Genomic DNA, 25,546 nt, shown 5'->3' with positions numbered 1-25,546 from the left:
GGAGGCGGAGGTTGTAGTAAGCCGAGATTGTGCCACTGCACTCCAGCCTGGGTGACAGAGACTCTGTCTCACAAAAAAACAAAAACAAAAACAAAAAAAATAGCTTTGTAGGAGAAGGAACCTTGTATCTTCACCACATAAACTGTGTTTGGATTCGCAGTCGAGTTGGGGGGAAAAAAATCAGTCTGGAAGAGTCTCACACCAAACCAGCTCCTATCTCTGGGTATAGAACAAGGAGTTTGGTTGACGAGATATACCGTTCCTGAACCTCTAGCCGCACTAAGGCTTAATTAATGACCGGACGACTTGAAAGTGCCTTCCACTGTTTCTTTATCTTTTAAATCTGCAACGAAATGCAACAGAAACGCGAAAAATAAACAATAGAAGCCAGTCTTACTACACACTGCAGAAGCCAATAAATCCCAAATGCAGCTCAAAACCGGGTGTCAGGCAAACGTCTGTTTTTTTGCTTTTATTTGAGACGGAGTCTCTGTCTCCCTGGCTGGAGTGCAGTGGCACGATCTCGGATCACCGCAATTTCCGCTCCTGGATTTATGAAACTCTCCTGCGGCAGTTCTTTGAGCAACTAATACTACAAACGTGGAGTGCATTACCACAGCCGGGTGGTTTTTCAAACATGTGGTAACAGTAGTCTAATTTTCAACACCCATAACTTAGCCTCGCGAAACACAAGGCCTCAAAAAAATTTAAGACTCACAATTGTTTCTCTCCACGGAAATCTTTAGTAAAAGGCGAAAGATTCATACGATTTGAAAAGAAACGAGAGCATACTACTAACTTTCGCTTCGAACCTCGCGGGGAGAGCTAACACTTAACACACTTATGGTTGTTGGGTGCTTGCGTGGTACGCACTCCCTGCATGTAGTTTATGCACAGAGATGCTTGGAAGAGGCATCATGCCCTAAAATAGTGCGGAAACGCCCGCACGGAGGGAGTGCAAGCATCGTGAGGGGATCTTTTCGTGGTGCACCATGGGTATGCAAATCACAGGCGGCTCCGGGCTGTTCCGCACCACAGGGGCTGGGTCCCCGGGGCGGCACCCAAGGGACCCGTGGATCACTGGTCTCCTTTGCTCTCCTGTTCTCCTCTCTGCTGGTCCTCCTGGGACCCGCACCCCGTGGGTGCCGAGTCCTTTGGGGAGCTGGTGTTTGTCCCAGGGGTTAAGGTCCTGTCCCGCCGTCCTTACCCGCAGTAAGCCTCCGGGCTTAGGGAGAGGGACGGGGAAACAGACGGGCACAGACACTCGGGGCAGTGGGAACTCACAGGAGGCACGACACTATCTCTCCTGAAGGAGATGGCATCCGATCCATTTCACCTCGAAGGGTGATAAGGAGTCACGTCAAGGGGATGTGGGAAAGTGTTCTAGGCAGAGGGAATGGCGTATGAGAAATTATGGACCCGAAGACCAGTTCAGCCTGTCCAGACAGTGGCGCTCCGTGTGTCTGATGAAGGGGTGCTAGGGTGGGAGGCACAGGCTAGATCTCCTCGGGCCTGGGAAGATGAAGATGAGGAGGCTTAGTGAGGCTGGCTAACTTGCCCAGGGTTACTCCGCTGGTAAGTGGCACAGAGGGCTGATCCCCTTTGCACTATTCTAACCTGGTGAGCTCTCTCTGCTCCGCCTAGAAGGCCCTCCTTGGTGACCCAAACACTGCTGGACCCAAATCCAGCCTCCCTCCCTTGGGCCTGCTGGTTGCACCCCCTACTCTAGGTTTTCTGCCAACTACCCGCTTCTCTTGAGCTTTTTAGGCATGTTAGTGTGGATTCTATTGCAATAGGCGTTTCCTTTTTTTTTTTGTATCTTTTGGTCAGAACATGATTTCCTGGCCTTTGTCCAGGTGGGGTGGGATGTGAGAAGGCATTGTTGGTGGGGTGGGATCATTCCTGGTGAGTGGGTGATTGGCGCCCAGAGTCTATGCGAACTAGACTATGGGTCCGAAGCTATGGCTGGGAAAGGGCAGTTGCAAACCTCCCCACACCTCTGGGTGAGGCTCTGTGCTCTATTCCAGGGCTGTGGCCACTTTTCAAGGCCTGTGCTCAGTGAGGCTGTTCAACCTTCACAGAACAAACAGCTTAAATGGTGTCCTCACTAGCTGCTAGCACCTTCGTTTCTGGGCAGTTCCCGCAACTGATCCACTGGCTGACTGGCCAGAGATGCCTCTCGGCTGTCAGGCCAACCACCAACTTGCAGAGGCCTTTGCCTTGGAGGTTGCTCTGGGAACTGGCTCCTTTCCCTCGGTCCACAAACCTCCTGAGAAGCTCCCCAGACCCTGTTGCCCTCTCTCTGCTTCAACTGACCGCTTTCCTGATCTGCCTCCACCTCACCTTCCAGCTGCTGCATGGCCTTGCCCCTCCGCCTTGCCATTTCCCGTGCGGGTGAAGCAGGTAGGTGGAGGTGAGTCTGCAGAGGTGGGCGGGCTGGAATATGGTGGCTTGGAAAGCCACATGGTGGGGCTTTTTTTTTTTCTGCTCCCAGTCTCCAGATTGAACCCAGTAGGATTTCCCACCAACAAAATTTGTTATCGTTTTGTATACTAAGCACTTAATCCAGATGATGTTACCAAGTATATGACAAAAATCCAGAATCTGGGGTCTTTTCCACCCAGAACTAGAGAAGCTAATACCTCAGGTCCTGGCGCCAAAGCCCCTTCCAATAGCGAATGTTCACTTGCAAACTCCCCACTCTGTCCAAAAAAAAAAGCACTGAAGTCATTTGAGATGAGTTCACATAGAATATATTTCATTCTTTAAAAAATAAAACTTTCAACATAGCTAACATCTATGTACACTACAAAAATAGACATTTTCATATAAATAATGGACGTAGTAGGAGGTGGGCAGGGATAGGAAGAGCCTGCCCAGGAGTCACCAGGCGGTGGGGCCAGGACTGAGGAAGGGTGCTGGAGGGTCTCTCAGGCTTGGTCAGCTGAGCGGGCAGCAGTGTGGGGTGGGAAAGGGGACAGGGCTGCACTGCAGCCTGAAGTGCTGGATTTCACTCTCAAGTGACACAGACATAGCCTCACACAGGCCTGGGTGTGCAAGGTGCTGGCTGTTCTATATGGATATCAGGGAGGCCCATGACAGCTGGGTAGGGAGAGGGGGTGTAGCAGCAGCAAGGCCCTCCAGGGGTCCATCCTGCGTCTAACACCTGATCCAGTGCTTCCTGGTGACCCCACGTGGCCCACACACGGTCTCTGTGCTTCAGCTGCTCTTTTCACCCGTGGCTGGACCTGGTCCCCTGGAACTGAGGTTGCCAGAGCTGGTGGCAGCAGGGGACCAAGGATGCTCATCAGAGGCTGAATGGATGTAGGCACCAGGCAGGGGGGGTGGGTGGATGGCCACGGTCATGGAGGTAGTCACTCTGGCAAAGCTCTGGGGCAGGGAGGGGGATGGCCCCCACCTCAGCCCGCCTCCCTGCGGAGCTGGTGGACTCAGGACCTCTGGGCTTTCCTTGTACATCTGTATCACCTGTGGGGAGACACCAGCCACAGTCAGCCCACGGGCCCCTGGGACTCCTGTCCCCTTCAGCATCTCCCTGGGGGCCATCATGACTGTTGGGAAGCGGGGGTCCTTGTTGGTCTCCAGCAGGATATGAGAGCTGGCAGGTGACAGGATGTTGAGGCCTGGGGCAAACCCTGCACCTTGCTCTGGATCCTAAAAGGCTAAGGTGGGTCCCATGAAGAAACCAGGAGGGATGAGGGGCAGGAACATGGTATCTGGGGAAAGAAGGAGGCTGCCACCTTCAGCTGGTGGCACCTGTTGGGGAGGTACCTGTCTGTGGGTCACAGGGCTCTGTCCCTTCCCTTGCCTGTCCCTACCCCATCCCCTGGGCTGGGAGCAGAGGGATGGTGCTGAGGGTGTGGTCACCTCTGGTGGCGGGCCCAGGATGGACAGCAGCACAGGCAGCAGCACAAGTCCATGGAGGAGGCCCAGGAGCGTGAGCACCGTCAGCGCCGCAAAGAAGTACCTGGGGGCGGGGGGAGTCAGCCCAGGCCTGCCCTGAGCCCTGCCTCCCCGCCCCGAGCCCTCCCTACCTTACGATGAAGTCAAAGTGGGAACCAGCAAGCATGAGCAGACCCAGCAATGTGGAGATGGCCCCATCAGTCACGGGGGCAAATGTGTGCTCGAGGGCACGGGCGGCCCGCAGGTTCCGGCTGCCCTGGGTGGTCAGAAAGCCCTGGGAAAATAGAGTGGCCCTGGAGCTGCTCCTCTGCCAGTCATGGCCAGCTCAGCCATGTCCCCAGCTGTATCTGTCTTCAGAGCTTAACAATACCTTGGCTCACCAAAGGCCAGGTGGTGAACTTAGTTCATGGGAACTGTACAGGGAGCATGCATGAGCCCTTTTAGGTAACACTGTATGGATGGGTTTGGTGAGCTTAGACACAGAGACGTGTAGAAAATAGGGTACAGCCTGGGTAACAGAGTGAGACTCTGTCTAAAAACAAACAAGGCTGGGTGCGGTGGCTCATGCCTGTTATCCCAGGCTGAGGTGGGTGGATCACCTGAGGTTGGGAGTTCGAGACCAGCCTGGGAAACATGGCGAAACCCTGTCTCTATAACAAATACAAAAATTATCTGGGTGTGGTTGTTTGTGCCTGTAGTTTCAGCTACTTGGGAGGCTGAGGTGGGAGGATGGCTTGGCTAGGGAGGTGGAGGTCACAGTGAACTGAGATTGCACTGCTACACTTCAGCCTGTACCACAGAGTGCAACTCTGCTTCAAACAAACAAACAACAAAAATAGGTTGGGCAAACTCCAGCCTGTTACTTGTTTTGTAAAGGAAATTTTGTTGAAACAGCTATACCCATTGGTTAATGTATTGTCTAGACAATTTTGTGTTTCTATGGCAGAGTTGCAGCAGAGACTTTATGGCCTACCAAGCCTGAAATGGTTACTATTTGGCCCTATAAATAGAAGAAGTTTGCCAACCACTAGTCCATCTAGAAGAGGGATGCCAAAGTGATAACAGGTATTTCTCAGAGTAGTGTTTCAGAGGATTTCTAATTATTCTTCTTTTGTACCTTTCTGCATACTGACTTTGTTTTCAAGGACCATATATTGTTCTTACAATCAGAATAATAATAGAGATATTTGGTGGGGGGAAGGGAAGGGAGTGGTTTGTGGAGTCTGGCTGGTCTGTGGGTCCCCCCTTTCCTCTGTCAGAGAATATGCAGCCCTGGGTGAGGCCCTCCTTGGTTCCGGCATCTCTGTATCTCTGGTATCTCTGTAGAAGCCCTCCATTAAGCCCACATTGCCATCCCGCTACCATCCCTTTTTTTTTTTTTTTTTTTTGAGACAGGATCTTACTGTGTTGCCCAGGCTGGAGTGCAGTGGTGTAATCATGGCTCCCTGCAGCCTCAAACTCTGAGGTTCAAGTGATCCTCCCGCCTCAGCCTCCCAAGTGGCTGGGACTACAGGCATGCGCCACCATGCCCAGCTAATTATTTACTTTTTCTGTTTTTTTTTTTTTAGGTTGTTTTGAGACAGAGTCCCGCTCTGTCACCCAGGCTGGAGTGTAGTGGCTGGATCTCAGCTCACTGCAAGCTCCGCCTCCCAGGTTCATGCCATTCTCCTGCCTCAGCCTCCCCAGCAGCTGGGACCACAGGCGCCTGCCACCTCGCCCGGCTAGTTTTTTGTATTTTTTAGTAGAGACGGTGTTTCACCGTGTTAGCCAGGATGGTCTCGATCTCCTGATCTCGCGATCCGCCCGTCTCGGCCTCCCAAAGTGCTGGGATTACAGGCTTGAGCCACCGTGCCTAGCCTTTTTTTTTATTTACTTTTTTGAGACAGTTCTGCTCTGTTGCCCAGGTTGGAGTGCAGTGGCGCAATCTTGGCTTACTGCAGCCTCTGCCTCCCAGGTTCAAGCGATTCTCCTGCCTCAGCCTCCTGAGTAGCTGGGATTACAGGCACCCACCACTATGCCTGGCTAATTTTTGTATTTTTATTAGAGACAGGGTTTCACCATGTTGCCCAGGCTGGTCTTGAACTCCTGGCTCAAGCAATCCACCAGCTTTAGCCTCCCAAAGTGCTGGGATTACAGGTGTGAGTCACCATGCCTAGCCCATCCCACAATGGTTCACAGTGAAACCATTCAAAAGAATCATTGATTCCCATTTTCTCATCTTCCATTCTGTCTTTAACACATTCCAGACAGGATTTTGTCTACTCCTCTCTACTGAAATGGCTGCTTATTTATTTGTCTACTTATTTATTGTCTCTCTCTCTTTTTTTTTTGAGATGGAGTTTTGCTCTGCAGCCCAGAGTGCAGAGCACGTGGAGTGCTCTTGGAGTGCAGTGGCGTGGTCTTGGCTCATGGCAACCTCCGCCCTCCCAGGTTCAAGTGATTCTCCTGATTCAGCCTCCCCAAGTAGCTGGGATTACAGGCGTTCACCCCCACACCCAGCTAATTTTCGTATTTTTAGTAGAGACGGGGTTTCACCATGTCGGCCAGGCTGGTCTCGAACCCCTGACTTCAAGTGATGTGCCCACCTCGGCATCCCAAAGTGCTGGGATTACAGGCATTAGCCACCACACCCAGCCCTTATTGTCTATCTCGATCCGATCCCTAGAATATAAATTCCTTGCCGGGCGCGGTGGCTCAAGCCTGTAATCCCAGCACTTTGGGAGGCCGAGACGGGCGGATCACGAGGTCAGGAGATCGAGACCATCCTGGCTAACACGGTGAAACCCCGTCTCTACTAAAAACTACAAGAACTAGCCGGGCGACGTGGGGGCGCCATGTCGTATTTGTCATGTAGTCCCAGCTACTCGGGAGGCTGAGGCCGGAGAATGGCGTGAACCCGGGAGGCGGAGCTTTCAGTGAGCTGAGATCCGGCCACAGCACTCCAGCCTGGGTGACAGAGCGAGACTCCGTCTCAAAAAAAAAAAAAAAAAAAAAAAGTTCCTTGGAGGTAAAAAAACTGTATTGCTATTATATCCCGTATTCTTTTTTATTTTCCAAATTCTTTTCCTTTGTGAGATTGAATCTTGCTCTTTTGCTCAGGCTGGAGTGCAGTGATGCGATTTGGCTCACTATAACCTCCGCCTCCTGGGTTCAAGTGATTTTCCTGCCTCAGCCTCCTGAGTAGCTAGGATTACAGGCATGTACCACCACGCCCGGCTAATTTTTGTATTTTCAGTAGAGACGGGGTTTTGCCATGTTGGCCAGCTCGTCTTGAACTCCTGACTTGAGGGGATCCTCCTGCCTTGGCCTCCCAAAATGCCCCAGCATCATTCCAATTACAGGCATGAGCCACCGTGCCCAGCCCAAATTCTTCTTCTTCTTCTTTTTTTTTTGAGACGGAGAGTTTCACTCTTGTTGCCCAGGCTGGAGTGCAATGGCTCGATCTCAGCTCACTGCAACCTCTACCTCCCAGGTTCAAGCAAGTCTCCTGCCTCAGTCTCCAAAGTAGCTGGGATTACTGGCATGTGCCACCACGCCTGGCTAATTTTTTGTATTTTTAGTAGTGACAGGGTTTTAACCATGTTGGCCGGACTGGTTTCAAACTTCTGACCTCAGGTGATCCACCTGCCTTGGCCTCCCAAAGTGCTGGGATTACAGGTGTGAGCCACCACGTCCGGCCAGCCCCAATTTTTTTTTTTTTTTTGAGATGGAGTCTCGCTCTGTCACCCAGGCTGGAGTGCAGTGGCGCAATCTTGACTCACTGCAAGCTCCGCCTCCTGGGTTCACACCATTCTCCTGCCTCAGCCTTCCAAGTAGCTGGGACTATAGGCGCCCACCACCATGCCCGGCTAATTTTTTGTATTTTTAGTAGAGACAGGGTTTCACCGTGTTAGCCAGGATGGTCTCGATCTCCCGACCTCGTGATCCTCCTGCCTCGGCCTCCCAAAGTGCTGGGATTACAGGCATGAGCCACCGTGCCTGGCCCCAAATTCTTAAACAGTACCCAGCACATGGTAGGGGTTTGAACAATATGTGTTGAATACTGAATCAGCTGACTGGTCCCTCCCCGGGGTGCCTGTGCTCACCAGAGCCACGTGGACTGTGAACTCAACACCGATGCCTACAGAGGCCACGAGGATCACCACGGGGATGGCGCTCAGCTTGATGCCCAGGAAACCCATGATACCAAAGAGCTCCACCGTCATCATCGCCAGGACCAGCACCTGGGGGAGACAAGGTTCACAGAGGGCTCCTGGCAGGAGGGAAGACAGGCTGGGCAGGGAAGGGTGCGGGTGCCGCTGGGTCTCTCTGTCCCTACTCCTGCAAGCACTCACTATGAGGCCAGCCGTCCATGGGTTGAGGAGCAGCAGGGCACAGACGAGGAATGTGCACACCAGCAGGATGCAGACAGCCAGAAGGAAGCAGCGCCGCAGGCCCAGATACTGCTCCCAGAAGAGGAACGGGGAGCCGCTGGGGTAGGCGTGCACCCCAGCCTGGCCGGCCTCTGCACATGCTGCCCGGGCCCCCTCGATGGCCTCCACAAAGTCTGCAGTCTTCTGGAGGCCACGCAGCAGGAAGGGGAACTGGGCAAACTCCAAGGGCTGAGCTGGTGGGACTGCGGAGGGGAGGGGAAGGGAGAAGAGGGAGAGGGACGGGGCGGTGAGCACGGGGCAGAGCGGGCAGGGCCTAAGGCTCAGGGCTTGTGTGGGTGAGGCTGAGGCTCTTGCTGAGCTCCCCCCAGGACTCACTGCGAAGGTTCTCCCCCGTGGTGTCGTATTTGTCATGCAGCCATTCAGGAGGTGGGGGGTAGAAGTTGGCCTGTGAGGCTGCCAGACCCAGGGGGTCACTGCTCACCCACACGGTCAGCCCCATGTAGAAGAGCTCGGGTGGAATCAGTCCCTCTCTGTCTACCAGCTTCTTTGTGGTCAGCTGCGGAGGCAGAGAGGGCTGAAGGCCTGGGCCCCGGAGGCCTGCAGCCCCTGTGCTACTCCACCCCTCCAGCCCTCTCCCAACCTGGCTGAAATCCAGAGGCTCCTGGGCGTCTCCGGTCTGGATGAGCAGCTTGTAGGCCAGGGCCCCATCCTCAGAGCCATTGCGGTACGAGTGGCGGGTGATGCGCCCAGAAGCCCAGTCCTGGTCAAAGGCAGCCTGGATTCCTAGGGGATACCAGGATAGGGTTCTGTTGGCTGGTGGCCCCAGGGCGTTTCTCCCTGCAGCACCCCTCCCTGCCAGTCTCCTCGCCTCTCACCCTGTAGCCAGCTGCGGTAATAGTGCAGCCAGGTGCGGGGTGCCTGGGTGGCCGGTGGGGGCAGCACTGCCTTGAGGGAACTGAAGCGCTGGTGCAGATCAAAGAGGGCACGTTGGGAGTGGGCGTAGTCAAAGCCACCCTGGGTCACCAGGGCCACCTCGTACAGGGAGAAGTACCTGAGCTGGGCGCTCAGGAAGGCATGCTCCTTGGTGCCCCGGGGCACTATATCCGTCAGGGCCAGGCCGTCTTGCACCAAGGTGGCTCCGTAGAGGCTCAGGCCCAGAAGAGCGCCAAAGAGCACCAGCACAATGGCCTGTGGGAAGTGGCAACTAAGCTGGAGGCCCCAGGGCTGCCCCCAGCCCCTCAGGGGTGGACTGAGCCCTCTGCCCTTCTGGGCCCACAGACGCTAAGTCTCTGCCCTGCTTGGCCCAGTCTTACCTTGGCATGTGACTGCAGCAGCAAGGGGGCAAACTGGTAGCGGGCAAAATGGGCAAGATTCCAGCGGGCACAGGGCAGGGACTTGCAGGCTGCCTTCTGCCTTGTCTCCTCCTCCTGGCCTAGAAGGTCCCGTGTGGACCCTCCAGGGCTGAAGACCTCAGAGCCCAGTGGGTCAGAAGGTGGGGGCACCAGGTGGGCTTGGGGAGGCAGGATGGTGACCACATGCTGGCTGCTGGCTCCACAGTGTGTAAAGGCTTGAACTGTGGCAGTGAGGTGGGCAATGCCCACTGGAACCGTCTCGTCCCCCAGCTCCTGGGGCAGGATCTGAAGCACCCGAGCAGAGCAGGGACTGGAAGAGGTAGAGAGTGGATGACAGGTCTGTGCCTTGAAATGCTGGTGAGGGGACAGGCTGGCGTGGGTCACGGGAGGAAGGGGCTGGGGTGCAGGCAGTACCTGGAGAAGCAGCAGAGCACATCGAGGCGCTGGCAGTGGCGCCGCCGTAGGTCCAGGCTGAGGATGGCTGGGAAGACAAGCATCACGGCTACAAAGGTGCAGCCAACCACTATGGCCGCCTGGGGGACGGACAGGAGGGGCATGAAGGCTGGATGAAGCTTGGCCTCAGCCCCACACCCACCCTGAGCCGCCCATGTAAGAGGCCTCACCTGTAGGGAGAAGGCTCGCAGCGCAGGGATGGGAACGAGGGCAGCCATGAGGAAGGCAGCCATGTTGTTGATGGATGTGAGTACAACACTGGTGCCTGTGCGCTGCAGACACTCGCCCATGCGCTCCTGCCAGGACAGAGTGGGGACCTGCCCTCAGGTCACAAAGGAGGGGCTGTGTCAAGGTGGAGTGAAGGGGAGGCTCAGGAACTTGGGGTACAGAGGTGGGGCAGTCATAACACAGCAGCTAGCATTTACTGGGTACCATGTACGTGTGATGGGCTGTTCTAAGCATTCAGCTTGAGTTACCTCACTGATCCAAACACAACCCTTAGGACACGGCACTATTATTTCCCCTGTTTACAGATGGGGACAAGAGGCACTGAGGTTCATTAGCAGCCCAGGGTCACTTGAACCAAGAGGCTCTTAACCAGTAAGCTGAGCTGCCTCAGATGAGCCCTGGGGGACAAGGTCCCACCTGGAGAGGGGTGTCAGGCAGAGCCTCTGTGAAGGCGTGCGCCAGCAGGAATACGTCATCCACGCCGATTCCCAGAGCCAAGAAGGGTAGCACCTAGAGGGGCAGAGGAGCGGGCAGCTGAGGACCCGTGAAGCCTGGTGACTGGCACTGAATCTGCCCTGCAGTCCAGGCGTACCTGAGTAGTGGCAGCATTGAAGGTGATGCCGAGCAGGGCACAGAGCCCAAGGCCTGAGGCCACTGCCAGGGCCACCAGCAGTACCCCGGCAAGGCCCACAGCACCCTGGGACTGGGCGCAGTCCCACCGTAGCATCGTCACACAAGCATAGGCCAGCTGTGGGGAGAAAGGGCAGTCTCAGACAGGGGCTCCCAGGGTGGGCACTGGCTGGAGGTGGAGTGGGGCAAGGTGCCAGGTGCAAAACCCACCATGAGCAGATAGCCTCCCACCACACGGGCAGCGCTGACTTCCGAGAACGCATGCAAGATGTCGTCCAGGGTGGTGGAGGAGAAGGCGTGGATCTGCTGGGAAGCGTTCTCAGGCAGGGCCTGCTGGGCCAGCTGGAGAAACAGGGCGGATTGGAGGGGCAGGAGGAGGGAGTGGCCTCAGGGCACCCACCTTGTCCTTGTCCATACCGACCTGCACAAAGCGCCGCTGCCAGGCTTGTAGCACTGTGCCAGCCTGCTCCTCACTCCAGCCAATGTCGTGCGTCTGATAGTCACCCCGGAAATGCTCGTACAGTTGGCGGGGACTCATCAGCAAGAAGGTGCTCTGCAGGGCCTCTGCCCTGGTGGGGGTGCGGGAGAACCAGGGGTCAGAGCTGGCCCAAACACCTGGTGAGGGATGTGCAGGGCCTTTTGCCAGAGCTGCCTGGCATTCCAGTACGGGTTCTCACGCACAGAGTCCCCTCATCAACTCCCAGAGGAAACTGTACCTCAGCAGCTGTCCCTGGGGGCCTCTGGCCATGCCTCCCAGCAGCAGTTCCTCCTGCCAGTGCATGAATTTGTGGGAGAAGCCATGGCAGCCCCCGCTCAGCTCGTGAGCCACATTGGGAGCCTGGAGGGGAATAGGAGGGGTTAATGCTCAAGGCCCTGGCTGCGGATAACTGAGTGTCCCTGGGCTTCCACCTCCAGGAACCAAGCCACCATGGAGCTCAGTGGGCCTGGAGTGTAGGTAACTTCTGAGCCTCTTGACTGCTCTGCAGAAGTGAACAGCTAGTATCCCGAAGACAGGAAGCCTGAAGGGGGAGCAGAGGCCTGGAAGTAGGCTTCCGGGAGGAGCTGGTGTAACTGGCGGATTCTGGGAAAAGCACCACATTGGCAGGGCCATAAAGAAACCAGGGAGACCAGCTATGATATTCATGCATACCTACTGTATTCTGAGTTTCCCTGTATTAGTCTATTTTGACAAAAAGTCCAGCCTTGGCCAGGCGCAGTGGCTCACGCCTGTAATCCCAGCACTTCCAGAGGGCTAACAAAAATTAGCCAGGCATGGTGGCGGGCACCTGTAATCCCAGCTACTCAGGAGGCTGAGGCAGGAGAATTGCTTGAACCAAGATTGAGCTACTGCATTCCAGCCTGGGCGACAGAATGAGACTCAAAAAATAAATAAATAAAAATTTAAAAAGTCCAGCCTTATCTAGGCTCAGAAAAAGAAAAAGGGATTCATATACCACTGGAGGGCTCCGTAGGATAACTGATTGGGAATGGAACTGGGGGCCTGGCACTGTGGGAGCAGGGTAATGCCAGGAAGTGAGGGTCAGGGCACAGAGCAGTCAGCTCCCCCAGAACATAGGAGTGTATGAGGGAAGAGAAACAGTCTTTCCCTGGCAGACCTGGCTGGAACCCACCTGCCTGCTGTGATGGTTGGGGGCACTAGGTGGGCAGTGGAGGTCATCAGGGTGTAGACAGGGCCGCCCCACGTAGGCCTGGCCCACCTGTGCCTTGTCTAGCAGCTCCCGGAAGCCCTCAAGGGAGGCAAACGGACCCAGCTCCTCCAGCAGCTGCTCTGGATCCAGGTTGGTCCACTGGATATCCGGACGGCCGCTGAGGGAAAAGCCCATAGTTGGTGAGGGTCAGGGATGAAAACCCAGGCTCCAAACTGCTGCTGGGGTCCCATGCTGTACCCCACTCCTCTCCTCTTATCTGCCCATTTGTCCCTCCATATGGAGGGTGTGCAAGCCTCAGCTTCTCAGAACTGCCAGGCAGCATGGGCCCACCAGGGTGCTACAGTGAGCGGTAGATGACTACAAGGGGCTGAGACGGATATCAGGGCAGGGTTACCTAATACATAGAAAGGGCCTAGGAAGGCCCCACTGAGTCCCTTACCAAGCTGTGTGCTTGGTTCTAATATATAACCAGCAGGCACACACCTGTAGCAGGTTTTCTTTCTGGCCTGGGCAACAGCTTAGCAGACACCTAGGTAATTCCCCCCAGCAAAGCCTCTTTCTGGGGATCTTTTTCTCCTTTACTCAGATCTTACAGATCTTTGTGTTTAGTTTTGTGTAAATAAGTCAGGTCTTCCTTCCTTCCCTGGGGAAGCCCGTGCTCTCTGATGCTGGCCTGGGAGGTACTTAGGACCTTGGTAAGGTTTTGATCATTCTCATTCCCCCAACCCCTCCTTTCTGCTGGGAGAGTCCCCAGCAGGAGATGCAGCAGGGCCCCAGGAGTGGCACTCACGGCAGGTAGGCGGAGCCCCCTTGGAGTTTGGCTCCTTCCCAGAAGCAGTCGAGGGGAGTGAGGATCACGCACGGAAACAGCTTCTCAATCATCTGCCAGGGATACCCCGGGCCACATCAGTCCTGCCCCACAACCTTAGTAGGGTGCCCTCTGCAATCCCCTCCTTAGTTTTAAGGGGGCGGATTGCAGGCTGTGGGGCTTGCTCAGTCTCTCTGAGTCCTTCCACGCCACAGAAGAGGTTCTGCCTCTACTCCCTCTCAGGACACTTACCCGCTCAATCATTCCATTTTCAATAAGGGGAACTCCTGACTTGTAGCAGATTTTGTTCAAATCCCAGGACCTACAATAGCCAGGGGCATAGGAGATCAGCAGAAGAGGGGGATTCCCACTCCAGAACCCCACAGCACGCCTCAACCCCAGCTGCTCAGGGGCTCAGCCAGACTCACTTCCCATAGAGTGATACTTGGACTTTACTGGCAGTGAGGGCTGCCTGGAGGTGGAGGCCAAGTGCTTCGGGCGTGAGGATGTTCTCTCCCTCCTGCCGTGCGGTCTGTATCAGCATCTGAGAGGTGTATGCAGCCTCCTCTCCTAGCTTCTCCTTGGTGTAATGCAGCTCCTGGCTCACCCGGCTGCCCACTGCAGGAGCAAAGAGAGAAAGCTGGGGGGAAAGGGCCTAGGTGCGTCAGGACACGGGAAGGGGGCTTCTAACTCTGAGGCCTCCCCAGACAAGTGGGAGAGGTGGAGCAGAGAGGAGCCCCTGCCTTATCCCCCGAGGGCCTGGTCATGGCCCAGGCTGACTTCCCAGGCTTCTGGGTCCTAGAGCTCTGCCAGGCAAGTGGAGAGGCCTCAGTTGTTTGGCTCTGTGGATTTCCTGTGTGGTCTAGGGTTTAAGCATGAACCAGGTTGGCTGGGTTTTGGGCATAAACTTAAAAAGGACAATCAACATGAGCTGGCCGTGGGCCGAGGGGTTGTAGAGGCATCTTGGTAAGGGAACCCTCACTCAGTCCCTCTCTGCTCTGGTAGGGAGGACAAGGAGGGCCAATAGGGAGGCTGCTGCTGGGAGGGTTTCCTGAAAGAACAGGTGTAGGGCGGGGGCTGGTTCTTAGTTCAGGTTGCTCTGGGCAGTGATTTATATCCACACACCTTTCTGCAAAGTGTCCTGGGGAGAGGGCAGGGATAGGAGTGTCTGATAATAATGGGTGATAGTAGTGGGCCCTGTGTTGGTGTGGGGAAGGTGGGGGATGGGACAGTCACTCAGTGTGCTGCTCCTGCTCAGGCAGGAAGTGCATGGAATCAGCTCACAAACCCTGGCAGGGGTGAAATCAAAGTGAGCCCAGGGGAGGGAAGTGTCCGGATCCCTTTCACCGCCCTCACTGTCCAGACCACAGGGAGTCCCGGCGCCAGGCCTGCCTTAGTGTCCTGGATCTTAGCGCCCCTCCAGTCCTGCGTTATGCTGGCCACAGGCTCCTGCTGTGTAACTGGGACCTGGGGGAGGTGGGGACAGTGTGAGGGGATATCACTTAACTATGATGTGGGGGAGAGTGAGGGCCAATCTACCTCTGGCGGCTTTGTGGATTTGCTCTGATCTCAGACCCTGCGCTGTTTCCACCTGTCTGGGGGTCTCCTCCTGTTAGTCTTTGCTGCCTGCTGGGACCCACACGTACTGCTTCTGAGACTCAAGTCCCATCTGAGATCGTCATGTTTCCCAATCTCTTTTCCTTTTTCTCTTTCTTTCTTTTTATTAGACAGGGTCTTGCTCTGTTGCCCAGGCTGGAGTGCAGTGGCCTGATTACAGCTCACTATAGCTTTGACTTCCTGGGCTCAGGTAATCTTCCCACCTCAGCCTCCTGAGTGGCTAGGACCACAGGTGCCCGCCACCGTGCCTGGCTAATTTTTAAATTTTTTGTAGAGAGAAGGTCTCATCACTATGTTGCCCAAGCTGGTCTTTTTTTTTTTGGCTCACTGCAACATTCTGCCTCAGCCTTCCAAGCAGCTGGGATTATAGGCGCCCATCACTATGCCTAGCTAATTTTTTGCATTTTTAGTAGAGATGGGGTTTCACTATGTTGGCCAGGCTGGTCTTGAACTCCTGACCTCCCTTTTGGGAGGCCCTCCTTGGCCTCCCAAAGTTCTGGGATTACATGCGTGAGCCACTGCTCCTGGCCCCAAGCTGGTCTTAAATTCCCGGGCTCAAGCGATCCTCCCACCCCAGCCTCCTAAAGTGCTAGGATTACAGGTGTGAGTCACTGTGCCTGGCCCTCCAATCTCTTTTTCAAACCCATGTAATCTTCTCACTCACAAAAGCCCCAAATCCTTGGTAGTCTCCAACACATACTTACCCATATGCTCACATGTGCCCTCGCGCCCCAAAAGTCACATTCCTGGCCTTCACCTCACGAAAACAGTCTTCCTGTCCTGCTCCCCACACTGCCAGTTCCTTCTCTTTTTTTTTGAGACAGAGTTTCACTCTTGTTGCCCAGGCTGGAGTGCAATGGTGCAATCTTGGCTCACTGCAACCTCTGCCTCCCGGGTTCAAGCGATTCTCCTGCCTGAGCCTCCCGAGTAGCTGGGATTACAGGTGTCTGCCACTACGCCTGGCTAATTTTTGTATTATTAGTAGAGATGGGGTTTCACCCTGTTGGCCAGGCTGGTCTTGAACTCCTGACCTGAGGTGATCCGCCAGCCTCGGCCTCCCAAAGTGCTGGGACTACAGGCGTGAGCCACCGTGCCTGGCCTCTCCTTCTCTGACTCTTCCCTACTCCCCACTCCTTTGCCAGGCTTGTACTGCAGTGTTTATTTCACCAGGATTAGGCCGAAGACTGCCGCATGGAGGGGAAGAGGAGGACAGAGATAAGCTTTCCACAGTAAGTGGGTTTGCTGAGAGGAAGGAGGCATGGGAGGAGGAAGGAACCCAGAGAGATCTGACAAGAAAGCAAGAGAAAGAAACATGGATAATTTAAAATGGAGCATCAAAGACAATAAAGACTCCTCAGGGGAGAAAATGGGGAAGAGAAAAAGATAAACCTTAGTTGACAAAGATAGATATGGACAGATGAACTGGGATACATTGTGATGCAGGAAGGAAGAGACGATAATGCTTAGTCTGTTCCTTAGGCTAATTACTTATTCTCTCTGGGTCTCCAGCTCCTCATCTGTCAAATGGAAACAGTGACTACTTGGTAGAATTAGCATCAGTGCAGGCAAAGTACTTAGGAAATTGCATGGCACACAGTAGGTACAGATGTGGAGTTATTTTTCAGTGGCTGCTGGTAGAGAAATGATGTGACAGAAAAATGAGAAGGAACTGAAGGAAAGAAAGACTGCAGGTGACAGGGGAGGAAATAGGACAGAGGAGGGAGAATATCAAGATTGATACATTAGGCCGGGTGCGGTGTTTCATGCCTGTAATCCTAGCACTTTGGGAACCCGAGGCGGGTGGATCACGAGGTCAGGAGTTCACGACCAGCCTGGCAAACACGGTGAAACCCCGTCTCTACTAAAAGAAAATACAAAAAACTAGCCGGGCGTGGTGGCGGGCGCCTGTAGTCCCAGCTACTTAGGAGGCTGAGGCAGGAGAATGGCATGAACCCAGGAGGCGGAGCTTGCAGTGAGCCGAGATTGCGCCACTGCACTCCAGCCTGGGGGACAGAGTGAGACTCCATCTCAAAAAAAATAAAAAAAAAATAAAAAAATAAAAAAATAAAAGACTGATACATTAAAAAAAACTCGTCCCTTTTTTTTTTTTTTTGAGACAGGGTCTTGCTTTGTGACCAAGGCTGGAGTGCAGTGGTGCGATCACAGCTTACTGTAGCGTTGACCTCCTGGCTCAAACAATCCTCCCAAGTAGCTGGAACTACAGGTGTGTGCCACCATGCCCAGCTAATGTTTGTATTTTTTGTAGAGACATGGTCTCCCTATGTTGCCCAGGCTATTCTCAAACTCCTGGGCTCAAGTGATCCTCCCGCCTCAGCCTCTGAAAGGGCTGGGATTACAGGTGTGAGTCACTGTGCTCAGCTAAACTTTTATGTCTTTACCAACAAGAAAATATAACTGGTTAACCAATATGGAAAAAAAGTCTACCTTATAAGTAATCCTCTAAATGCAAATAAAAACACCAATAAGTTACTATCTAACAATTTGGCAAACATTTTAAGATTGATAGCACTCATTGCTGGTTTACAGGAGTACACTCTAACCCACTATGGGAGTGTAACATGGTATACTCTTTGGGGGAAAGCATCATTGCAATATGTAGGTCCATTATCTTTGGTCCAGAAGTTTCACGTGTAAGGGCCTGTATACCATTGTAGGGACTTAAGCTTTCTCTGGGTGAAATGGGAGTCATGGGAGATTTTGGGCAGAGAGGATCTGACATTTTCGTCACCCAATAATGTATTTTTGTGAATACACGGTTGTAAGTTGTGAATGATAAGAGGTGCCCACGAGAAGAAGTCAGGAAAGGTGTCCTGGACGAAGTGTGTGCAGGGAACTGTCAAAGACTCCGTGTTTCGGTACTGCTAAGAGTGAGCCAGGGAGGAGCCAGCAGCAATGCTGGAGAAGCAATCAAGTCCAATTATGGAGGGCCTAGAGTGTGTGCTCTGGAGTTTATATTTGATTTTACAGAATCTGGTGGAAATCGGTGCAAGGGCACTAAGAAGGGGACTGACTTGGCCAGATGGAGATTGGCCACAGGGTGGTGCTGTGGAGGCAGATTTGAAGGTGAGGCTGTCAGCACCTTCCTCCTTTCTAACAGACCCTGATTTCGGTGGCCATCCTCAGAAAGGCTGAGCGATTAGGGACAGCTGGGCTCCTCCCCAGCATCAGAAGGTGAAACTTGATTAGTTTAAGAAGCCAATCAGTAATTCCATTGCCTTTGCCATGTGAAGGATTTCGGCATAGGATGCTACACAGTTCTTGCCAAAGAGAACAAATGAGAAGTTGGCTGGGAGGCTACTAATAAATTTTTCCTCACTTTCAAAAAGAGATGCAAGACCAGGCATAGTGGCTCATGCCTGTAATCCCAGCACTTCAGGAGGCCAAGGCAGGAGGATCGCTTGAGACCAGGAGTTCAAGACCAGCCTAGGGGTTGAACTCATGGCTCATACCTGTAATCCTAGCACTTTGGGAGGTGCAATGGCTCATACCTGTAATCCTAGCACTTTGGGAGGCCGAGGTGGGTGGATCACGAGGTCAGGAGGTTGAGACTAGCTTGGCCAACATGGTGAAACCCTGTCTTTACTAAAAATACAAAAACTAGTCAGGTGTGGTGCGCACCTGCAATCCCAGCTACTGAGGAGGCTGAGGCAGAAGAATCGATTGAACCTGGGAGACAGAGGTTGCAGTGAGCTGAGATTGATCCACTGCACTACAGCCTGGGTGACAGAGCAAGACTTCATCTCAGGGGATGGAAAAAAAGAAAAGAAAAAAAGACCAGCCTGGGCAACATAGTGGGACTGCGTCTCTACAAAAAACAAACAAACAGAAAAATTAGCTGCGCATGGTGACATGTGCCTGTAGTCCCAGACACTGTGGAGAAAGAGGCAGGAGGACTGTGTGAACCTAGGAGTTCGAGGCTGCAGTGAGATGTGATTGTGTCACTGCACTCCAGCCTGGGTGAAAGAGTGAGACCCTGTCTCTATAAAACAAAACAAAACAAAAACAGAAAGACATGCGAGACAAGAATGACTTCTTTTTCCTGACACCGCAGCAGCCACTCTGAGATAAGCCTGTGGACAAAAGTCCAACATGTTGAAGATGGCAGAGGAGAAAGAAAGAAACTGGGTCCTTGCTAATGTCCTTGGGCTGCTGAATTAACAAAATCAACTAGGCTTCCCGTTACAGAGAATAATAAATCAATCTTTTTTCTTCCTTCTTCCCTCCTTCCTTTCCTTTTTTTTCTCTTTCATGTTGCTAAAAGCATACTATTATTTTATTTTATTTATTTATATATATTTTTGAGACAGAGTCTTGCTGTTACCCAGCCTGGAGTGCAGTGACGTGATCTCTGTTCACTGCAACCTCCGCCTCCCAGGTTCAAGTGATTCTGCTTCAGCCTCCTGAGTAGCTGGGATTACAGGCACATGCCATCACGCCTGGCCAAATTTTGTATTTTTAGTAGAGACAAGGTTTTGCCACGTTGGCCAGGCTGGTCTCAAACTCTTGACCTCAGGTGATCCACTCCACCCTGAACTCCCAAAATGCTGGGGTTACAGGTGTGAGCCACTGAGCCAGCCTTATTTTTTAATTTTTAATTTTTTTAGAAATAGAGATGGGGTTTTGCCATGTTGCCCAGGCTGGTCTTGAATTCCTGGGCTCAGTCAAGCTTCCCACCTTGGCCTCCCAAAGTGCTAGGATTACAAGCATGAGCCACCATGCCTGGCCTAAAATCATTCTAAATGATACAATCAGGAGTGTATTGCCAGGGATGGAACAAGACCTCAACTAGAGCCGTAACCACAAGGTAGAAAGGATGGGTCTGTTATGAGAGAGGTTAAGAAGCAAGGATTTACTAATATACTAAACAAGTGGGTGAACGGGCTGGGCGCGGTGGCTCACGCCTGTAATCCCAGCACTTGGGAGGCCAAGGCAGGCGGATCACGAGGTCAGGAGATCGAGACCATCCTGGCTAACACGGTGAAACCTCGTCTCTACTAAAAACAAAAAAATTAGCCGGGCGTGGTGGCAGGCGCCTATAGTCCCAGCTACTCGGGAGGCTGAGGCAGGAGAATGGCGTGAACACAGGAGGGAGAGCTTGCAGTGAGCCGAGATCGCGCCACTGCACTCCAGCCTGGGCGACAGCGAGACTCTGTCTCAAAAATAAATAAATAAAACAATTGGGTAAACAAGAACTGAAGATGACTCCTAAGGTTTTAGCTTTAGATATTTAAGTGGGTGGTGATTCTACCAACTGATATAAGGCCATCCTCTGTCTTCTACATAGAATGGCAGCTCTTGTTGCGCAGGCTGGAGTACAATGGTGCGATCTCGGCTCACTGCAACTTCTGCCTCCCGGATTCAAGCGATTCTCCTGCCTCAGTCTCCCGAGTAGCTGGCATTACAGGCATGCACCACCACGCCTGGCTAATTTTGTATTTGGAGTAGAAGCAGTGTTTCAACATGTTGGTCAGGCTTGTCTCAAACTCTTGACCTCAGGTGATCCACATACTTCGGCCTCCCAAAGTGGTAGGATTACAGGCGTTAGCCTCCATGCCTGGCCTTTGTAATTTTCATTTTAGAGAACAATCTACCTCTGAACCCTTGACTTTACAGTTGGCCAGGAAAGACAAACAAGTCACATTCCAAGTCTTATCATGGCAAAGTTAAGGAGGTCTGGAACACCGGTCTGAAACACTGATAGCCAGTGTTTGGTTTCTTTCTCTGCTTTCTCTTTCTCTTTCTCTTTCTCTTTCTCTTTCTCTTTCTCTTTCTCTTTCTCTTTCTCTTTCTCTTTCTCCTTCTCCTTCTCCTTCTCCTTCTCCTTCTCCTTTCCTTTCCTTTTCTCTCTCTTTTTTTTTTTTCTGAGATAAAGTCTCGCTCTGTCGCCAGGCTGGAGTGCAGTGGCGCAATCTTGGCTCACTGCAACCTCCGCCTCCTGGGTTCAAGCGATTCTCCTACCTCGGCCTCCGGAGTAGCTGGGACTATAGGCGCAAACCACCGCACTTGGATAATTTTTGTATTTTTAGTAGAGATGGAGTTTCCCCAAGTGAGCCAGGCTGGTGTAGAACTCCTGACCTCAGGTGATCCACCCACTTTGGCCTCCTAAAGTGCTGGGATTACAGATGTGAGCCACTGCACCCTGCCTGCTTACTCTTTCTTTGAGACTGGGTCTCATAGTGAGACTCCATCTCTATGAAAAAAAAGATTGGCCAGGCGCGGTGGCTCAGGCCCGTAATCCCAGCATTTTGTGGGGCCGAGGTGGGCAGATCACAAGGTCAGGAGATCAAGACCAGCATGGCCAACATGATGCACCCTGTTTGTACTAAAAATACAAAAAAATTAGCGGGGTATGGTGGCGCAGGCCTATAGTGTCAGCTACTCTGAAGGCTCAGGCAGGAGAATCGCTTGAACCCGGGAGGCAGAAGTTGCAGTGAGCCGAGATCGCATCATTACACTACAGCCTGGGTGACAGAGCAAGACTCATTCTCCAAAAAAAAAAAAAAAGAAAGAAAAAAATGATCACTGCCTTTACCTCACCCCCAGCCAATACAGGACAAAAGCCTGAAATAAAGGAAATAAAGGAAAAAAGCCTAGGAATTGGCTACCACCCTCTTATAAAACCTTCCCCCAAACAACAGCAAAAAACTGCTGGGGTCTAGCCTATCCTATGCTGGAGTGTAGGAGAGATGAGGAAACATGGAGGTTCAAGCAGTGTTTAGATGGGGAAAATGTGGGGAATGGAGAGGGAGGAAGGGAAGGGAGACTGCCTCTGTTGTGGCAGGAAATCCAAGAGTCATCTGGGACCACCCAGGCAGCAGTGGTGTGGGTGGGGGTATGTGTATGTGCATGTATGCACATCTGTGTCCTGGGGCTGGGGGCAGGCAGGCAGAGCGAAACATCTGCTCTGAACCCCAGGGCTGGCCTAGAGTGTGCATGGATGTGAGAGTCTGCAGGGCTGTGGGTAGATAGGGTGGGGACGCGTGTGAGAGCCCAACAGGCAGGCAAGCTCTGAGAAACATCTGCTCTGGATCCTAGGACTTGCCAGTATTTGAAATAACTCAAGGGTGTGAGACTCCAACGTGGGCCCTGCCTTTGGGTATGGGCCAGGGCTGAGGGAGCCTACAAAATGCAAACTTCCCAGGGAAAAACAGACTGGAGTTTGACTCCTATCAAAGGGCTGCTATATGAAACCAGCCCTCAGTAAAGAAGAGTCATGCTGAAAAAAATCTTTTTTAATTAAAAAAAAATTCTTTTTTTGGGACGGAGTCTCCCTCTGTCGCCCAGGCTGGAATGCAGTGGCACGATCTCGGCTCACTGCAACCTCCGCCTCCCAGGTTCAAGCGATTCTCCTGCCTCAGCCTCCCAAGTAGCTGGGACTACAGGCGCCCACCACCACACCTGGCTAATTTTTGTATTTTTAGTAGAGATGAGGTTTCACTATGTTGGTCAGGATGGTCTTGAACTCCTGACCTTGTGATCTGCCCTCCTCGACCTCCCAAAGTGCTGGGATTACAGGCGGGAGCCACTGCACCTGGCCTGCTGAAATTATTAATAAGAAATCATTCTGGCCAGGCACGGTGGCTCACACCTGTAATCCCAGCACTTTGGGAGGCTGAGGTGAGTGGATTACTTGAGGCCAGGAGTTCAAGACCAGTCTGGCCTACATGGTGAAACCTGGTCTCTACTAATAATACAAAAATTAGCCAGGCATGGTGGCGCGCACCTGTAATCCCAGCTACTTGGGAAGCTGAGGTGGGAGGATCTGAGCCCTGGAGGTCTAGGCTGTCTCTACTAAAAATACAAAAATTAGCCAGGTGTGGTGGTGGGCACCTGTAATCCCAGCTACTTGGGAGGCTGAGGCATGAAAATCACTTGAATCCGGGAAGCAGAGGTTGTAGTGATCTAGGATCGTGCCACTGCACTCTAGCCTGGGCGACAGAGTGAGACTCCATCTCAAAATGAAACAAAACAAAAAACAAAACCGCCCCCCGCCCCGCAAAAAGAAATCCCAAGAAAATCATTCTTTTATGCTTCCTTAAGAAAGTGAGGATTAGGCCGGGCGCGGTGGCTCAAGCCTGTAATCCCAGCACTTTGGGAGGCCGAGACGGGCGGATCACGAGGTCAGGAGATCGAGACCATCCTGGCTAACACGGTGAAACCCCGTCTCTACTAAAAATACAAAAAACTAGCCGGACGACGTGGCGGGCGCCTGTAGTCCCAGCTACTCGGGAGGCTGAGGCAGGAGAATGGCGTGAACCCGGGAGGCGGAGCTTGCAGTGAGCTGAGATCCGGCCACTGCACTCCAGCCTGGGCGGCAGAGCGAGACTCCGTCTCAAAAAAAAAAAAAAAAAAAAAAGAGAAAGTGAGGATTTGATCCCATCTGACCCTGGCTGTTGCCTCAAAGTGTGGATTCTGTATTGCTTTTCCATTAAATGGGCCTGGGTGCCTGAGCCCTCTCCCTGGACGCTTGGCCAGATGATTTACTCAGTTTCCCCAGCCTTATAGTTTTAACTTTTCTGATACTCCTGGTCATAAGTGATTTCTCCCTGCCTTCTCTTATACAACATAATCACAGGATGCTCTGTATTGTATTTTAGTTATTCCAGCACATATTTTACTTTCCTTGCTACTGAAAAATGAATCTTGTTTTAGCTGCTTTTGTAAACCCTCATGCATTGTCAAAAACACACATAGAAAGTTAACAATAAATGCTAAATAAACACATACAAAATCACAGACAAATATTCTATACAGCCAATTCACAGGGTCTACCATCTGCAGATGTCCATTTATGGTTGTGGAAGGGAACAGTGTTCCTAGATGCCCAGGTGTACAGACTCTGGCCAGCAGGTGCCCCTCCAGCCCCAGGGCCAGGCCTACTAGAGCTCAGTAGCCAAGCTCCTCACCCCGTTCTTGTCTTGGGCTCACCATACCTGAGCAGCTATGGCCAGTGGCCACAACTTACCTTCTACCCAGAGCTGTTCCAAGTTTGTCTCAATAATGGCCACGCGGAGACCTAATGCCAGGGCCCCAAAGGCCAACAGTCCCAGAAAAAGCACTTTGCCACAGTGTCTCTGGATCCCGCAGCCCAGAGAAAAGAGCAGGCCCTGGAAGTAAGCACGAAGCCAGAGTGGAGCCTTCAGGCTCCCAGCTAGGATCTGGGATGGAAAGAGAAGGGTCAGCCAGGCATCACTGCAACAATGCATGAAATCCTTCCCTTCTCACCCTGTATATCTGCTGCCCAGCCCTAGCTTCTTGATTTCTGGATGTGGGACAGGGAGCACCAACACAGACACAGGCCCACACTTGGAAGATGTAACACCCACCACCTCCAGCACACACCTGAGGAAGGCATAGGCCTATTTTCTTTTTTTTTCGTTTTTCTCTCTTTCTTTCTTTCTTTTGTTTTTTTTTTTTTTTGAGATGGGGTCTTGCTCTGTAGCCCTGGCTGGAGTGCAGTGGTGTGATCTTGGCTGACTGCAACCTCCGCCTTCCAGGTTCAAGAGATTCTCCTGCCTCAGCCTCCCAAGTAGATGGGACTACAGGCGCCTGCCACCATGCCCTGCTAATTTTTTATTTTTAGTAGAGACAGAGTTCCACCATGTTGGCCTGGCTGGTCTCGAACTCCTGACCTCAGGTGATCCGCCCGCCTCAGCCTCCCAGTGTTGGGATTACAGGTGTGAGCCACCACTTCCGGCCGGCATAGGCCCATTTTCTGAGAGCAGGATACATATGTACACACACCTGTCGTCGGGTGGACAGAGGTGAACCCACAGACATTTATTCTCACTGGCCAGACGAGGGGGAGACACAAGCACAGACACACCGACACACACGCACAATTTGCTTGCCGTGCTAGCTCTCGCTAGTGTCAGACACCCAATGACACACGGCACTTGAAGACATCACAAACCTTGCAGAGGCCCGAGTGACAGACCTGGCCCCACTTTTCCTTCTTCCATCTCCCCCTCTACTCACCTGGGGTGCTGCGGTTCGAGCTGGGGGTGTGTAACTCGGGGGCAGCTCTCTGAGGGGCGGCGATCGAGTCATGCTGGCTGGGATGGGGGGCGCGGGCGCCCCCAACCCGCGTTATCTGGGCGCTCCCATAGGCTAGCCCGGTCTCCCAGTACCGCTGGGCCCCGCGCGGGGATTCAGTGGGGCCGCCAAGGCGCGGGCGTGGGAGAGACGGTGGGGTGCCGGTGTTGAGGCGGCTGCGAGGGAGGAGTGCAGGGAGCTGCGGGCCCGGGGCGCGGCGCCGGGGTTCACCCGCTCTGTGGGCCGTGGGCCGCGGCGGCTGGAGGAGGCATGGGTTCCGCGCGCAGGCGGAATTGCTGCCCCGAGACGCACAGCAGGGTTCGAGGTGGCGACTGCAGTGCCCGGGAGGCGGCTGGAGCTCCAGAAAAGGGTGCTGGCCGGGGCGACGCCCTCCCATTGGCTGAGGGGCCCGCAAATTACCCTAGCCGTGCGGCCGGG

The 25,546-nt window shown here is 53.1% G+C and overlaps 1 protein-coding gene and 1 non-coding gene across 3 annotated transcripts; both read right to left on the bottom strand.

Moving 5' to 3' along the window:
* Positions 1-640: 640 nt before the first annotated feature.
* Positions 641-25,444, bottom strand: PTCH2 (patched 2). Of its 2 annotated transcripts, XM_023221579.2 has the most exons (23): positions 25,052-25,129; positions 24,039-24,231; positions 13,864-14,053; positions 13,688-13,757; positions 13,418-13,509; positions 12,589-12,784; positions 11,674-11,795; positions 11,379-11,526; positions 11,168-11,299; positions 10,920-11,075; positions 10,745-10,837; positions 10,270-10,395; positions 10,061-10,179; positions 9,608-9,956; positions 9,170-9,482; positions 8,935-9,077; positions 8,670-8,850; positions 8,256-8,536; positions 8,007-8,144; positions 4,053-4,195; positions 3,886-3,985; positions 3,419-3,486; positions 641-1,512 (listed from the first exon to the last, which is right to left on the bottom strand). In XM_023221579.2, exons 1-23 carry the CDS (start codon positions 25,121-25,123, stop codon positions 1,497-1,499), a joined length of 3,441 nt encoding a protein of 1,146 aa, XP_023077347.1. In that variant the 5' UTR covers positions 25,124-25,129; the 3' UTR covers positions 641-1,496. The 2 variants fall into 2 exon arrangements, with proteins under 2 accessions (XP_023077347.1, XP_023077346.1); XM_023221578.2 differs by lacking the exon at positions 641-1,512 and having other exon boundaries at positions 2,740-3,486; positions 25,052-25,444.
* On the bottom strand, positions 677-790 carry LOC111548854. The gene has a single exon (XR_002733536.1). It is a non-coding gene; the product is annotated as a U5 spliceosomal RNA (small nuclear RNA).
* Positions 25,445-25,546: the final 102 nt, after the last annotated feature.

This window comes from Piliocolobus tephrosceles, chromosome 1, assembly GCF_002776525.5.
Source record: "Piliocolobus tephrosceles isolate RC106 chromosome 1, ASM277652v3, whole genome shotgun sequence".
Taxonomy (NCBI): Eukaryota; Metazoa; Chordata; class Mammalia; order Primates; family Cercopithecidae; genus Piliocolobus; species Piliocolobus tephrosceles.
Note: the sequence above shows the minus strand (reverse complement) of the source record. Positions and strands in the feature narration are given on the sequence as shown.

Bases quoted from the DNA above. Each gene is read 5' to 3' on its own strand.
- PTCH2 (XM_023221578.2), bottom strand. From the start codon at position 25,123: ATGACTCGATCGCCGCCCCTCAGAGAGCTGCCCCCGAGTTACACACCC. The intron at 11,796-12,588 runs GTGGGTTCCAGC...ATTCCCCTCCAG, and splicing joins CCAACCATCACAGCAGGCAG to GCTCCCAATGTGGCTCACGA. The intron at 9,483-9,607 runs GTAAGACTGGGC...CACTTCCCACAG, and splicing joins TGCTGCAGTCACATGCCAAG to GCCATTGTGCTGGTGCTCTT.